General features: G+C 48.6%; 1 protein-coding gene and 1 pseudogene across 1 annotated transcript in view; one reads left to right on the top strand and one right to left on the bottom strand.

The window, feature by feature from the left end:
• The window catches only part of Dnai2 (dynein, axonemal, intermediate chain 2), a 33653-nt gene that overhangs the window by 9810 nt on the left and 11587 nt on the right, over positions 1 to 12256 (bottom strand). The window contains 3 exon segments of the mRNA NM_001007726.1: positions 3992 to 4114; positions 5303 to 5442; positions 11472 to 11585. Of these exon segments, the coding sequence (NP_001007727.1) occupies positions 3992 to 4114; positions 5303 to 5442; positions 11472 to 11585 (377 nt within the window).
• Positions 10905 to 11044, top strand: LOC120095402 (small nucleolar RNA SNORA67; annotated as a pseudogene).

Raw genomic sequence — 12256 nt, 5'->3', positions numbered from 1 at the left:
CATGAAATAAAAGCGGCCCAGAGTGGACACAGTACGTTCCTGAGTATGGAGAGACTGCATGTGAGTGAAAGCCGCCCAGGCTGTCACTGTGAATTTAGGACAGGTGGGCCAGCCAGCACTCAGGAAGCCATCTGGTGGTCAGTGATGTAAGTTGTCTCCCCCAGGTCTGGGGACTACAATTGTGCCTCCTACCGCCTAGCCTGGAAATTACCTGGCTCAACAGCATTTGCTACCAAAACTGACAACCTGAGCTTGGTACCCTGAGCCCATGAGGAAGGAGAGAGCCAGCTCCTGCAAGCTTGAGTTCTGAGACCTCCACACATACATACACAAACACACATACACACACACACACACACCATACACGTGTGTACACACATGCATACTTACACACGTACATATGTACGCATGCACTCACACATGTGCACTCACACACACAAAGATAAATTAAAAAAAGAGTAAAAGCAAAATAAGGGCTAGGACTACAGCTCAGATGTAGAATGATAGAGTGCTTGTCTAACAGACATGAAAATCGGGGTTCAAACCCTACATAAACAGGCATGGTGGTGCATTACCGAAATTCTGTCTTCAGGAGGGGAGGAAGGATCAGAAGTTCAAGGTTACCTTTAAATACTTAACAAGTTTGAGGACAAAAGAAATGAAGAAAAAAAAGAGGGGAAGGGAGGAAGGAAGGAAGACAATTGCTCTATGACCCTTCTCCTCAGAAGTCCCTAGAGGAGGCCATAAAGGAAGAGAGAACGATGAGAACTGCTGAGATCTCCACAAAGAAACAGGGACTTGTCTTTCTCATGGGTACAATGTTTCAATTTTGTTTTATATTTGTTGTAGCAGGAGAACTAGTTTAAGAGGAGGAAAGCATATGCTTCATTTTGAACATTTGAAAACTGAAGTTACAATGAGGGCTAGGCAAAGGGCCTTGGTGGGTTTTTTTTTGTTTATTTGTTTGTTTTTTGTTTTTTGTTTGTTTGCTTTTTGACAGGGGTCTTACTCTGTAGCCTTGGCTGTCCTGGAACTTGCTCTGTAGATCAGGCTAGCCTTGAACGCACAGGCCTGCCTCTGCCTGAAGTGCTGGGGTTAAGGCATAAACCACCAAGACCAAGCTTTCCTGAAAATTATAAGAATGACCAAATTCCTTTGAGGAAGAACCACGTCAAAGTATGAGTCAGCAGAACCCACACAGCTATGAGGAAGTAAAATTATATCCATCAGTAACATGGGAGGCAGGCTCCTCCCCACCCAGGCTCTTTCTGTTCTGTCTGGAAGGTAAATAAAATGTCAAGTCTTAATAAAGAGCTTTGAAAGATGGGGAATTCCAGAACCGGATGGTGGGGATGGTTATGCTACAGTGTGAGTGGGCGAGGCACTGCAGAACTGGCCCTTCGCAGTGGTCAAGACAGACTTGGTGGCACACACCTGTGACCCGGCAGGAAAAAGAGTGGTGGGGGCAGGAGGATCAGAAGTTCAAGGTTATGGGTCTGTGAGATGACTCAGTGGGTAAAGACCCTAACTGTCAAGCTTGACGACCTGAGTTCAATCCCTGAGACTCGCACAGTGGAAGGAGAGAACTGACTCCCACAGGTTGTCCTTTGACAAGCATGGCCCCGATCACATATAGCAAGAATTAAATATTTAAAATGCAATATCTTTTTTTTTAAAGTTCAAGGTTGTTTTTGGTAAAATAGTAAATTCAAGGGACTCATCCAAAATAAAATGTTAAGACAGAAGCTGGGTGGTGGTGGCGCACACCTTTAGTCCCAGCACTTGGGAGGCAGAGGCAGGAGGATCTCTGGGAGTTTGAGGCCAGCCTGGTCTATAGAGTGAGCTCTGGGATAGCCAGGGTCACACAGAGAAATCCTGTCTCTCTCTCTCAGACAGACAGACAGACAGACAGACAATCAGTTAAGCAGGGCTACAGAGATGACTCAGCAGTTAAGAACATTTGCTGCTCTGGCCAAGGAGCCAGGTTTGACCCCTGACACTCACGTGGTGGCTCACACACATCTGTAACTCTAGTTCCTGGGTTCTCTCTCCTGACCTCTTCAGGCACCAGAATTGCATGTGGCACACACAGATGCAGGCAGATACTCTCTCACACACAGATAAACAAATCCTTAAAATCAATGAATAGTAATGGTTAATGGAATAGGTGATAATTTTATGAGCTTTCAAACGTGCATAGATTAGAGGTATGTCTTGGTGTTGAAAGGTTGGCCCCAGGTTCAGTACTCAGTAACAAGAGAGAAACAGAGAGAGAGAGAGAGAGAGAGAGAGAGAGAGAGAGAGAGAGAGAGAGAGAGAGAGAGAGAGAGAAAGAAGATAAGAACTGAGCTACTAAAGATGGGTACAATTAGGGAGCGGGGCTGAGAAGCAAGTCATTAAGCCGGTCATGGTGTACCTATAAGTGGTCAGGACGAGTCACCCAGCCTGCTTGCCTCAGACCTCACATGGGGTAGAGGCAGAATCAGAGCTTGGGGCTCAAGTCCCAGCTTTACTGTGGGCCAGGGCACCTAGTTTACTGTCACCAAGACCCCTCTTGTTTGTGGGGAAGCAGGGATAAAATCCCAGCCTCACAGGAACACGGTGGCTGCCGATGTCTGGCAAAGGCTGTATACTCGAGGACTATCATGGAGAAGAGGGGACATTACATTTAGCACCTGGCCTAGAAATTGCAGCATCGGAGCACTATATCTTCTTGAACCCTCCCAGTTAGGCCCTGAGTTCAGGGACTCCTCCTACGCTGGGATGGCAGGGTGAGTGGCTTGCCTTCCAGCTTTTCATTCTGTTGTTTGAGCTCTGGCCTTCGGCTGAGGATGCTGCCTGGGGCAGGTGTGAGGGCAGAGCCTCCTCAGGTCCTACCAATGATGTGACAGTTAAGCAAGTGACAGACATCTCCAAGAATGTAGGAGTGAGGCCAACAAGCTTGAGCCTCAGCTACTTAGAGGAGGAACCAGCCTAAACCACGACCCATTTGGAAAGGGGCTTCCTTGCCTTGATTTGGGTACAGTGTCCATTTTCTGCCTCTGACCCACTCCCAAGGCTGCTCTGCTAAACTCCAAGATTTTTTTTTATTTTTATTTTTTATTTTTATAGGATTTTGGTTTTGTATGTTTGAGACATGGTCTTGCTATGCACTCCTGGCTGGCCTGGAATTCTCTGTGATCTTAGCTGGTTTTGAATTTTCAATGATTCTTCTTCTGGCTTCAATTTGGGGTTTTAAATTTTTTCAACGATGTTGTTGTGGTGTGTGTGTGTGCGCATGTGTGAATACCATAGCATGCTACATATAAGGAGAGGTCAGAGGACAATTTCCGGGAGTCAGTTTCCTTCCATAGCAGAATCCAAGAATTAAGCTTAGGTCGATTTTGTGTAGTAAATGCAAATGCTCTCTCTGGCTTCTTGTTTTCTCTTTTGTTGTTTATTTTGACTTAAAAACAAACAATCAAAACCCTGACCTCAGGCTTGTTGTGTGTGACTTTGAACTCCAGATCTTCCTGCCTCCAGCTCAAAGGTGCTGTGATCACAGGCATGCACTGGCATTCCTTATCATTCGTCTGTTGAGACTTGTCCTAATCGTTTCTGTACTCTGGTTTTCCACCAGGCTCCTCTGTTCTTCCTTCCTTCCTCAACACCCCTTTCTCCCCCAGAGGAAGGAATTCGACTAGCCTAGGGCCTCAAATGAAGCCAAAGCAGTGAGGATATTGGTTCTGGACAGAGATCTTCCCCTAAAACTGGGCGTCTCTGGTTTTAAAGCTCGCCCCCTGCTCAGAAGGGCCGGCCTCAAGCGGGTGTCAAAGGCATCCTTTCCTGGAGGTGTTCTGCTGTCCCCTGTTGGGAGGTCTCGGTAAAGCCTTCACAAGGAGTAAAGGCTTCCTGGGGAAGGAAGGGACCGCCTCCCTGCTTCTGCACCAGCCCAGGCCTTTGGGTAGCCCCAGCAAGCGAAGTTGAGGAATGGAGGACAAAAAACACCCACCAAGGTAGACTCGAACTCCAAGGAGATGGCGCCCAGGGCGTTCTCCAGCTGCTCCTTTCTGGTGATGTCCATAATGACAACTTCGGTGGGTTCGCTGATCTTGCGGATGTCCCACCACATGACCTGGCAGGGAAGGGCGATCAAGACCTTGAAGACCCTGACTATTGCTCCCAACCCCACCCCAAAACCAGCCAGGGGTTCAAAGGGTATGGGACCGATGAGAACAAACATATTTTGAGGCTTACAAAGGCAAAGTGTATACAATTCAGGGGCAGGCACACTCCCCCTACGTAGCAATAACCAGCGAGACGGAAACTACACCCCAGGACCCAGACATGCTAACTAACGTGTGTTTGAAACCCGAGCACTCGGGAGGTGGGGGCAGAAAGTTTAGGAGTTTGAGATCAACCTGGACTACATGAGATCCTATCTTTAAAAATAAATAAATAGGGGTTGGGGATTTAGCTCAGTGGTAGACCGCTTGTCTAACAAGCACAAGGCCCTGGGTTCGGTCCCCAGCTCCGAAAAAAAGAAAAAAAATAATAAACAGATAGATAAATAAATAAACGCATATTCGTTGAGCTAGTGTTCCCACCATCAGATGCACGTCTTGCTCTTCTTCCTTTTCTGATGCAAACGAAATCTAAGCCCTTCTGAAGTAAAGCATGACAGACCTACACCAAGCAGTCAACAGGCAGAGTCACCAGGCTGCTGGGTAACCCAGCGGGTGCAAGACAAGTGGGTTGGGGGAGGGAGGGAGAGAGGGAGGGATGGAGGGAGGGAGAGAGAGGGAGAGAGAGAGAGAGAGAGAGAGAGAGAGAGAGAGGCCATTTGCTCAAACATGCAGAGCGCATCTCTCAGGGCAGACACAGAAAACCGGTGCCCCGGAGGGGGGCTAGGAGGTTGTGGACAGAGAAGGCCTTTCAGAGACTGCCTTTGAATCTTTGGAGTGACTTACTACTCAGGGTTAAAATGGGGGAAGAGTCTAGGGCAGTAGGATGTGTCAGAAGGTAAAGGCGCTCGCTACCAAGCCTGAAGACCTCAGTCTGATCCCCGGTACCCACATTGGTACCATGGCACACGCCACTGCCCCAGAATAAGTTGCCTTTTATTATCTTTTCTTTCTTTTTCCTTCCTTCCTTCTTCTACTTTTCTTTTTTAAAAGAGAGAGAGGGCTGAGGTGCAGCTCAGTGGTAGGATGAAGCCCTGGGCTCCAACACTGGGCAGTAAAGTAAGTACTGGAAAGCAGATGTAAGGCAAAGGTCTCTGGATGGGCCCTCCTCTCCTCTCCAGGGTCCGGCCGGGTGGTACCTGCCCATCCGTGGACGCTGAGAAGCACTCGGTGCCTGTCTTTGACTGCAACCAGATGGTGCCGTACACTGGGTCTCGGTGGCTGAACTCAATGGTGGACAGCTCTGCCACCAGGCTGCCCTTCCGGGTATCCCAGCAGGCTGACGGAGGAGAAAAGGAGGCTGTGAACTCAAGTTCCCAGAAACGCAAACCACCAAACCTGCAGTGCAGCTTTGCTGTGACTGGGGAGGGTTGAGACTCTTAGTTGGAGGCTAGCCTGGGCTACATAGCGAGTTCCAGGCCAGCCTGGGCTACATAGCGAGACCCACTCCCCCACCCCCCCCCCCCGTCTCAAAATATATAAAAATAAGACAAAATAAGAGGGAGGGTCATCAGATAATGTGTGAGACCTGAGATCTGTTCCTGAGTGTTCTAACCCATCTGACTGCTGTTTTTACTGATATTTGGCCATGGGAGGTGGGTGGACATTCATTTGTTTTGTTTTAGTCTTGAGACATGTAACCCAGGCTAAGCTCAAACTTCCTATATAACCAAGGACGGCCTTGAACTACTGACTCTCCGGCCTCCACCTCCAAAGTGCTGGGCTTATAGACTTGTGGTGTCATTTATGGCTCCACCGTGCTACCTGAAAGGCCCTTGGTTAGTGGTTTTCTGTTACATTGCTCTAAAGTTCATGAAACTGTTTTCAGGTTGGGACTTAGTGTCTGGGTTAAATCGCCCATGCTTCCAGATCACGGACATCCATATTTGACCCTAGAATTAACTATCTCTCATTACCCTTTGAAGTAAGAGCTGTGTCTCGGGGATGGTTGTTTGTGTGTCTGTGAAGGAGAAATTGTCTGGAGTTTTAGAATTGGGGCTACAATCAAACCACCCTATATAAAATCTATACCAGCCCCACACAATCTACACCAGAGACTCCTAGACTGCAGGCTCTGTTTATTCCACGGTGCCCAGCCATGTTCACCCTGGTGAAGCTAATGGAACCAGGCTTGGTACAAGGAGAGGTAGGAGTGTGGGCAGGAAGTGGAGAGGCTGCTCTGGTCAGGGAAGGTCTGAGGGAAGAGAGGCTTGGAGCTAAGGTTGAAGCAGAGATAGCCAGGCAAAGGGGTGAGGCAAGATCCAAGGCAGGGGGAACACAGGCACAGACCCCCAAGGTAAGGCCATGGGCAGGCAGATCTCCCTGCTGTATGAACAATGCTGTTGCAAACAACTCATGGAGGGGCAGCTGGAGAAGCGACTCAGAGGGTTAAGCTTCTTGTCATCCAGCCGGATGACCTGGGTTCGATTCCTGAAACCCTCCTGGTAGCTCACAACCGTCTGTAAATTCAGTTCCAACGGACCCCATGCCTTTTCCGACAGCCACACATACACAGTATGCTACACATATGCATGCAGGCGAAACACTCACGCACAAAATAAGGTAAGTAAACCTAAAAGTTGAATAGCAATAATAATAATAATAATAATAATAAAGAGGGCGGGGGAGACGGCTTGTCAGGTAAAGGTGCCTCTCACAGTCCAGCAATCTGAGTTTAACCCCCAAGATCCACGTGGTAATAAAGAGCCAACTCCTCCTTCAAGTTGTCCTCTGACCTCTACCTGCTCCGTGAGGTACATGCACCCTCCTCCCACACGGTACATTCTTAAAATGTGAATTAAAAATAAAAAGAGATGTCGGGAGAGATGGTGCAGGTTCAGGACCCTTGCTGCCCTTACAGAGGGCTAGAGTTCTGTACCCAGCACCCACCCTGGGTGGCTCGGGGCTCCCTGTAACTCCAGCCGCAGAGGACACCCACACACAGACAAACACATGTGTGACATTTTAAATGATAAAATAGAGAGGGGGCTGGAGGGGTTCAGTGGTTAAGAGTGTTTGCCGCGCCAGCAGAGTGCTGGAGTTTGGTTCCTAGTATCCAGAGTGGACAGCTCACAAGGCCTGTATCCAGCTACAAGGGATCTGATGCCATTTTCTGGTTTCCTTACACACGCACTCACACATACACACACACTCTCACACACACACACACACTCTCACACACTAACATGCTCACACACATTCTCACACACACACACTCACACACACACTCTCACATGGCACATGCTGTTACACATGCACACATAGCTAAAATAAATTTTTGAAAAGAAAAACGGGCTGGAGAGATGGCTCAGCGGTTAAGAGCACCCGACTGCTCTTCCAGAGGTCATGAGTTCAATTCCCAGCAACCACATGGTGGCTCACAGCCATCTGTAGAGAGATTTGATGCCCCCTTCTGGTGTATCTGAAGACAGCTACAGTGTACTTATATATATAATAAATAAAATAAATCTTAAAAAAAAAAAAAAAAAAAAGAGCACTGACTGCTCTTCCAGAGGTCCTGAGTTCAATTCCCAGCAACCACATGGTGGCTCACAACCATCTGTAAGGGGGCTCTGATGCCTTCTTCCGATGTGCTACAGTGTAATCATATACAATAAATAAATCTTTTTTAGAAAAAGAAAACTCACAAGCACATTCAAGTCTCTCCTGTGACCCCATTTTTGTGCTTTGCCAACAAAGGGGTGAAGCCTGCCTGTTTCCTCCCCTGAGGTATCTGGCTTTTAACCTCATCTTGAGGGCCATCAAGGGCCCACATGCTTCCTCGGAGCCATTCCAGGAAAGACGATTTACAAACCGACCAGCATACTTACTTGCTCCTAAGTTTTGACCTAAGTCTGAGACTTTAACCCCTGGCCAGGCCAGGTCCACAAATGTGTTTCTCTGAGTAATTTCTCTGCAGAGCAGCGCTCCAGGGTGGGTCCCGTGACCACAAATGTCCCGGGGTAGCAGGGCCTCAGAGCTGAGCTGTTCTGAGCCAGTTTGAAAAGCCACCAACAGGGATCATGAATAATGAATGAGGAGGGCTGCTGAATAAGTCATGGCGTAAGTTCCGCTGTGGTCTTTATGGCTCAGACAAGCGATAATATGGCAGGGAAATGTATGGGGCTCATAGCTGTGACACATCTTGGCTGTTCCCCTGGGGAGGTATCGGGTCTGAGAGAGAGAGAGAGAGAGAGAGAGAGAGAGAGAGAGAGAGAGAGAGAGAGAGAGAGAGAGTCTGGGACCTTTTCCTTAGGGAATCAAGAGTTTAAGGCCAGCCTGGGCTATAAAGTAAAATCACATCTTTAAAACAAAAATATATTAGAAGGCTGGAGAGATAGCATCGTGATTATTAGTGTATACTGCTCTTGCGGAAGACCTGAGTTTGGTTCCCCAGCACTTAAGATTGGGAGGCTCACAAACTGTTTGTGACTCTGATGCCCTCTTCTGGCCATCAAGGGCACTGCATCCAGGTGCACATATCCACACACGTAATCAAATGAACAAAAGTTAAGCTAAAAGTAAATCGGGTTGGGGATTTAGCTCAGTGGTAGAGCGCTTGCCTAGTAAGCGCAAGGCCCTGGGTTCGGTCCCCAGCTCCGGAGAAGAAAAAAAAAAGATAAAAGTAAATCAGATTTACGGACAGGAAAACAAAAGGGATAACATTGAAATGTAAATAAAAAACCAGGGCTGGAGAGATGGCTCAGTAGTAGGGAGTGTTAACTGCTCTTCCAGAGGTCCTGAGTTCAGATCCCAGCAACCACATGGTGGCTCACAACCAACTGTAATGAGATCTGATGCCCTCTTCTGGTGTGTCTGAGGACAGCTACAGAGTACTCACATACATGAAATAAATAAATCTTTTTAAAAAATCCAATAAAAAAAGTAAATCCGAAAAACAAGAGCAATTAAACCCAAAGCAAAGCTAAGCACAGTGGCTCAGAAGCTGAGGCAGGAGGATTAGTGCAAGTTTGAGATCAGCCTAGGCTACACGGTGAGTTCAAGTCCTGTATGTACTGCATATGGAGACCTTGGTTCACAAAATAAAATGCTAAAATAAAACCACCACTACCACCACCACCACCATCATCATCATCATCAAAACAGGCAGGAATGGTGGCACATGCCTTTAATCACAGCACCCAGGAGTCAGGAGCAGCCAGATCTTTGTGAGTTTAAGGCCAGCCTGGCTTACACAGCTCAGCAGCTCCGCAAGAGATACACAGTGAGACCAAACAAACAAAAAATAACACTGGATGTAGAAAGCAAACCCATCATGTGGGAGGTGGAAGCAGCAGAATCAGCAGCCTGGGCAACACACACACACACACACACACACACACACACACACACACACACACACCTGAGACAGAAGAAAATGGAATAAAAATTGAAGTAAGAAAAAAAATAAGTGAACGATTAAAAGAAGACACCGAGGAATGTAATAAAGCCAGAGGTTGATTTTTAGGATAGAAATTGACCTCCTCTTGCTTGACTAGGAGACGACAAGCAAGAGCTCTCTGGGGAAAAGCATCGGAGAATCACGAGTGCCGAGTGACGTGTCAGGGAGCCGGGTGACCTAATGGAAAAGTCACTAGAACCTCAGAATCAGCCAAAGCAGATTCAGAAGTAGAAGCCTGGCGTGGTGGCGGCACACGCCTTTAATCCCGGCACCTGGGAAGCGGAGGCAGGAGGGCTGTAAGTTCAAGTCCAGCTTGGGCTACGTGAGACTGTGTCAAAAAGAACATGAAGGGAGAGGAGAAAGAGAAGACGTGGGCGAGGGTGAGGGGGAATATGCCAAGAGAGCCTTACCAAGTGAGGGGACTGGATTCATTCATTAGTTTCCCCTGCCACCAAGCCTGACGACCCGAGTTCGATCCCCAGAACACGCGGTTAAACTTGAGAGCTGATCCCCGTGTTGTCCTCTGACCCGGGGAATTCATCATCACACACCAGTGATCCCCACCCTCACATCCTGCCCACTGTGTGTAACCCAGCAGCCCATTGTGTCCTCTTAGCCACTGTTGGGAAATTCGACCCTTACAAAAGGATTATCCCAGCCGGACCTGTTAACTTAATTGGTAGAGGGAGATCCAGGAGACCCTCCCCTGAGTTCTCTAGCTGCCCCTCCCTGGGATAGTCTGCTTCGGGAAGGAACACCCAAACCCTGAAGCCCTTCTTTGTAAGGAAGCCCAATAAATGTCCCAGATTTTACCTTAGGTTATTATTGGGACCTTGGAAATAGCATTTCACTGTGTCTCTGTCTCTCTCCCAATAAATGTAGTATAAACAAACAAACAAACAAACAAACATCCCCACCTACGTGGGACCTAGTTGGAGGAAGTGTGTTTCTGGTGTCAGCCTTACTTCCTGCCTGTACACTGCTTCCTGGTGGGCCTGACTTGAGAAGCCCCTTTTGCTAGCTTCCCCAGCTCCCCCAGGGGCTAACCCGCTCCAGCTGCCATGCTTTCTCCACCATGATGGCCTGTCCCCTCAGGAACAACGGGGAAGCAAACCCTTCCTTAAGACTCTCCTCTCGGACATAGTGTCACAACAACAATGGGCACACAGGAGGTGACACTTCCCAACAGTGTGCACAAACCCAGCATCACCCACAATCCTCTCATACACTTTTTTCAGACACCTCTTCCAAGGCGGGACTCCCCAACAGCCCCCATTCATCTACTGACGACCCTGGTGCCTGACTTTATTTGAACTATCGCTATTTAAAAAAAGAAAAAAGTCCAAGGTGATTCCCTCTCCAAAGGGCTGACTGTGTGCCCTTTTCAGGAATGTAGAAACTTGGAAGAAAGCCAGGCATGCCCAAGGTCTGGGAACAAGGAATACTTCTTTCCTTTGCCTTCCTTTGGCTGCCCACATACATGAAAAAGAAAGAAAGAAAATAAAAACCCTACATTTTATTTCATTACCGCGCGTGTATACGTGTGCGGCTGCACGCACGCCATGGCACACGTGTGAAGGTCAGAGGACGACTGTTTTCTCTGTCCACTATGTGAGTCCCACGGGTCAACTCAGGTCATCGGGCTTGGTGGCAGGCACCCTTTCCCACCGAACCGTCTCCCCGGCCTGCCTTGTTTGTAAAACCTTATTTCCTGCTATTGTTAGACTTACCTCAATGGTTATGACAGGAGGCCAGCCCAAACCCTCAGCATAATCCTGACTCCTAGGTGACTTCAGTGGTCAGCTTCCTAAACGGTCTGTCTGCCTGCTAAGTCCAGGCCCAGCCCTGACGGACCTGTGTGGGTTCGCAGTGCCCTGGCTGCCGGCAGGGGGCGCGGTTCTCCTTACCTATCTGCCCATTGTAGCAGCCCCCTAGGAGAACGTGGGAATCCTTAGGGTTGTACTCCAGGGTGATGAGAGGAGACGATGGCTTCAGGGCAATCTCAGGTCGGTTGGGGTTTTCTAGAATGAAGAGGGCCAATCAGTTCAAGCCCTTCAAGCAAAGGATGAGAAAAACAGCAGAGGCGTCCTTCCCCTCCCTCCCTCGGGTCTCTTTTGCCTGAATCTTGGCTAGCGGATTAATTGGGGGGGGGGGGGTGCTGAGGGAGATCGGGATTGGGTAAACGTGTTCGCATATTGAATTCCAGCTCTAGTCCGTTCCCCAGGTTTGGTGTGAAATGAAATTTTGATCCTAAGGTGTAGAGAGTGGTGGAGTCCTGCGTGGATGTGTACTTGTGTGCTGTTGACATAGGCGCAGCCTTGCCAAGGGCCCTGGAGTCTCAGAGCCCCGGAGGACCGGCAAAGCCTCACCGCCACCCCACCCCCCACATCCCCTGCTGAAGTTTTGGGGTGAGGCTCAGAGAGACATGGCAAAGCCTTCCTCAGTGGACTGAGAGGGAGTGTTGACAGCGTGCGCAGAGACAGCGTTCGTCCCACCAGACACTTGTGGTCTGAAGACCGTTCCCCTGCAGAGATCACAAGATTAGCTAAACCGGCGCCCATGATTCAGGCGTATATAATAACCTTGCCTGCTTGTTTATGTGTATGTGATAACCCTGTATTCTTGTTTAGCTGTATCCAGTGACCCGCCACGTCTCTGTTCAATTTAGTCAACAACATGCTGAGCTTCCAGG

Source organism: Rattus norvegicus, chromosome 10 (assembly GCF_021556685.1).
Source record: "Rattus norvegicus strain SHRSP/BbbUtx chromosome 10, alternate assembly SHRSP_T2T, whole genome shotgun sequence".
Taxonomy (NCBI): Eukaryota; Metazoa; Chordata; class Mammalia; order Rodentia; family Muridae; genus Rattus; species Rattus norvegicus.
Note: the sequence above shows the minus strand (reverse complement) of the source record. Positions and strands in the feature narration are given on the sequence as shown.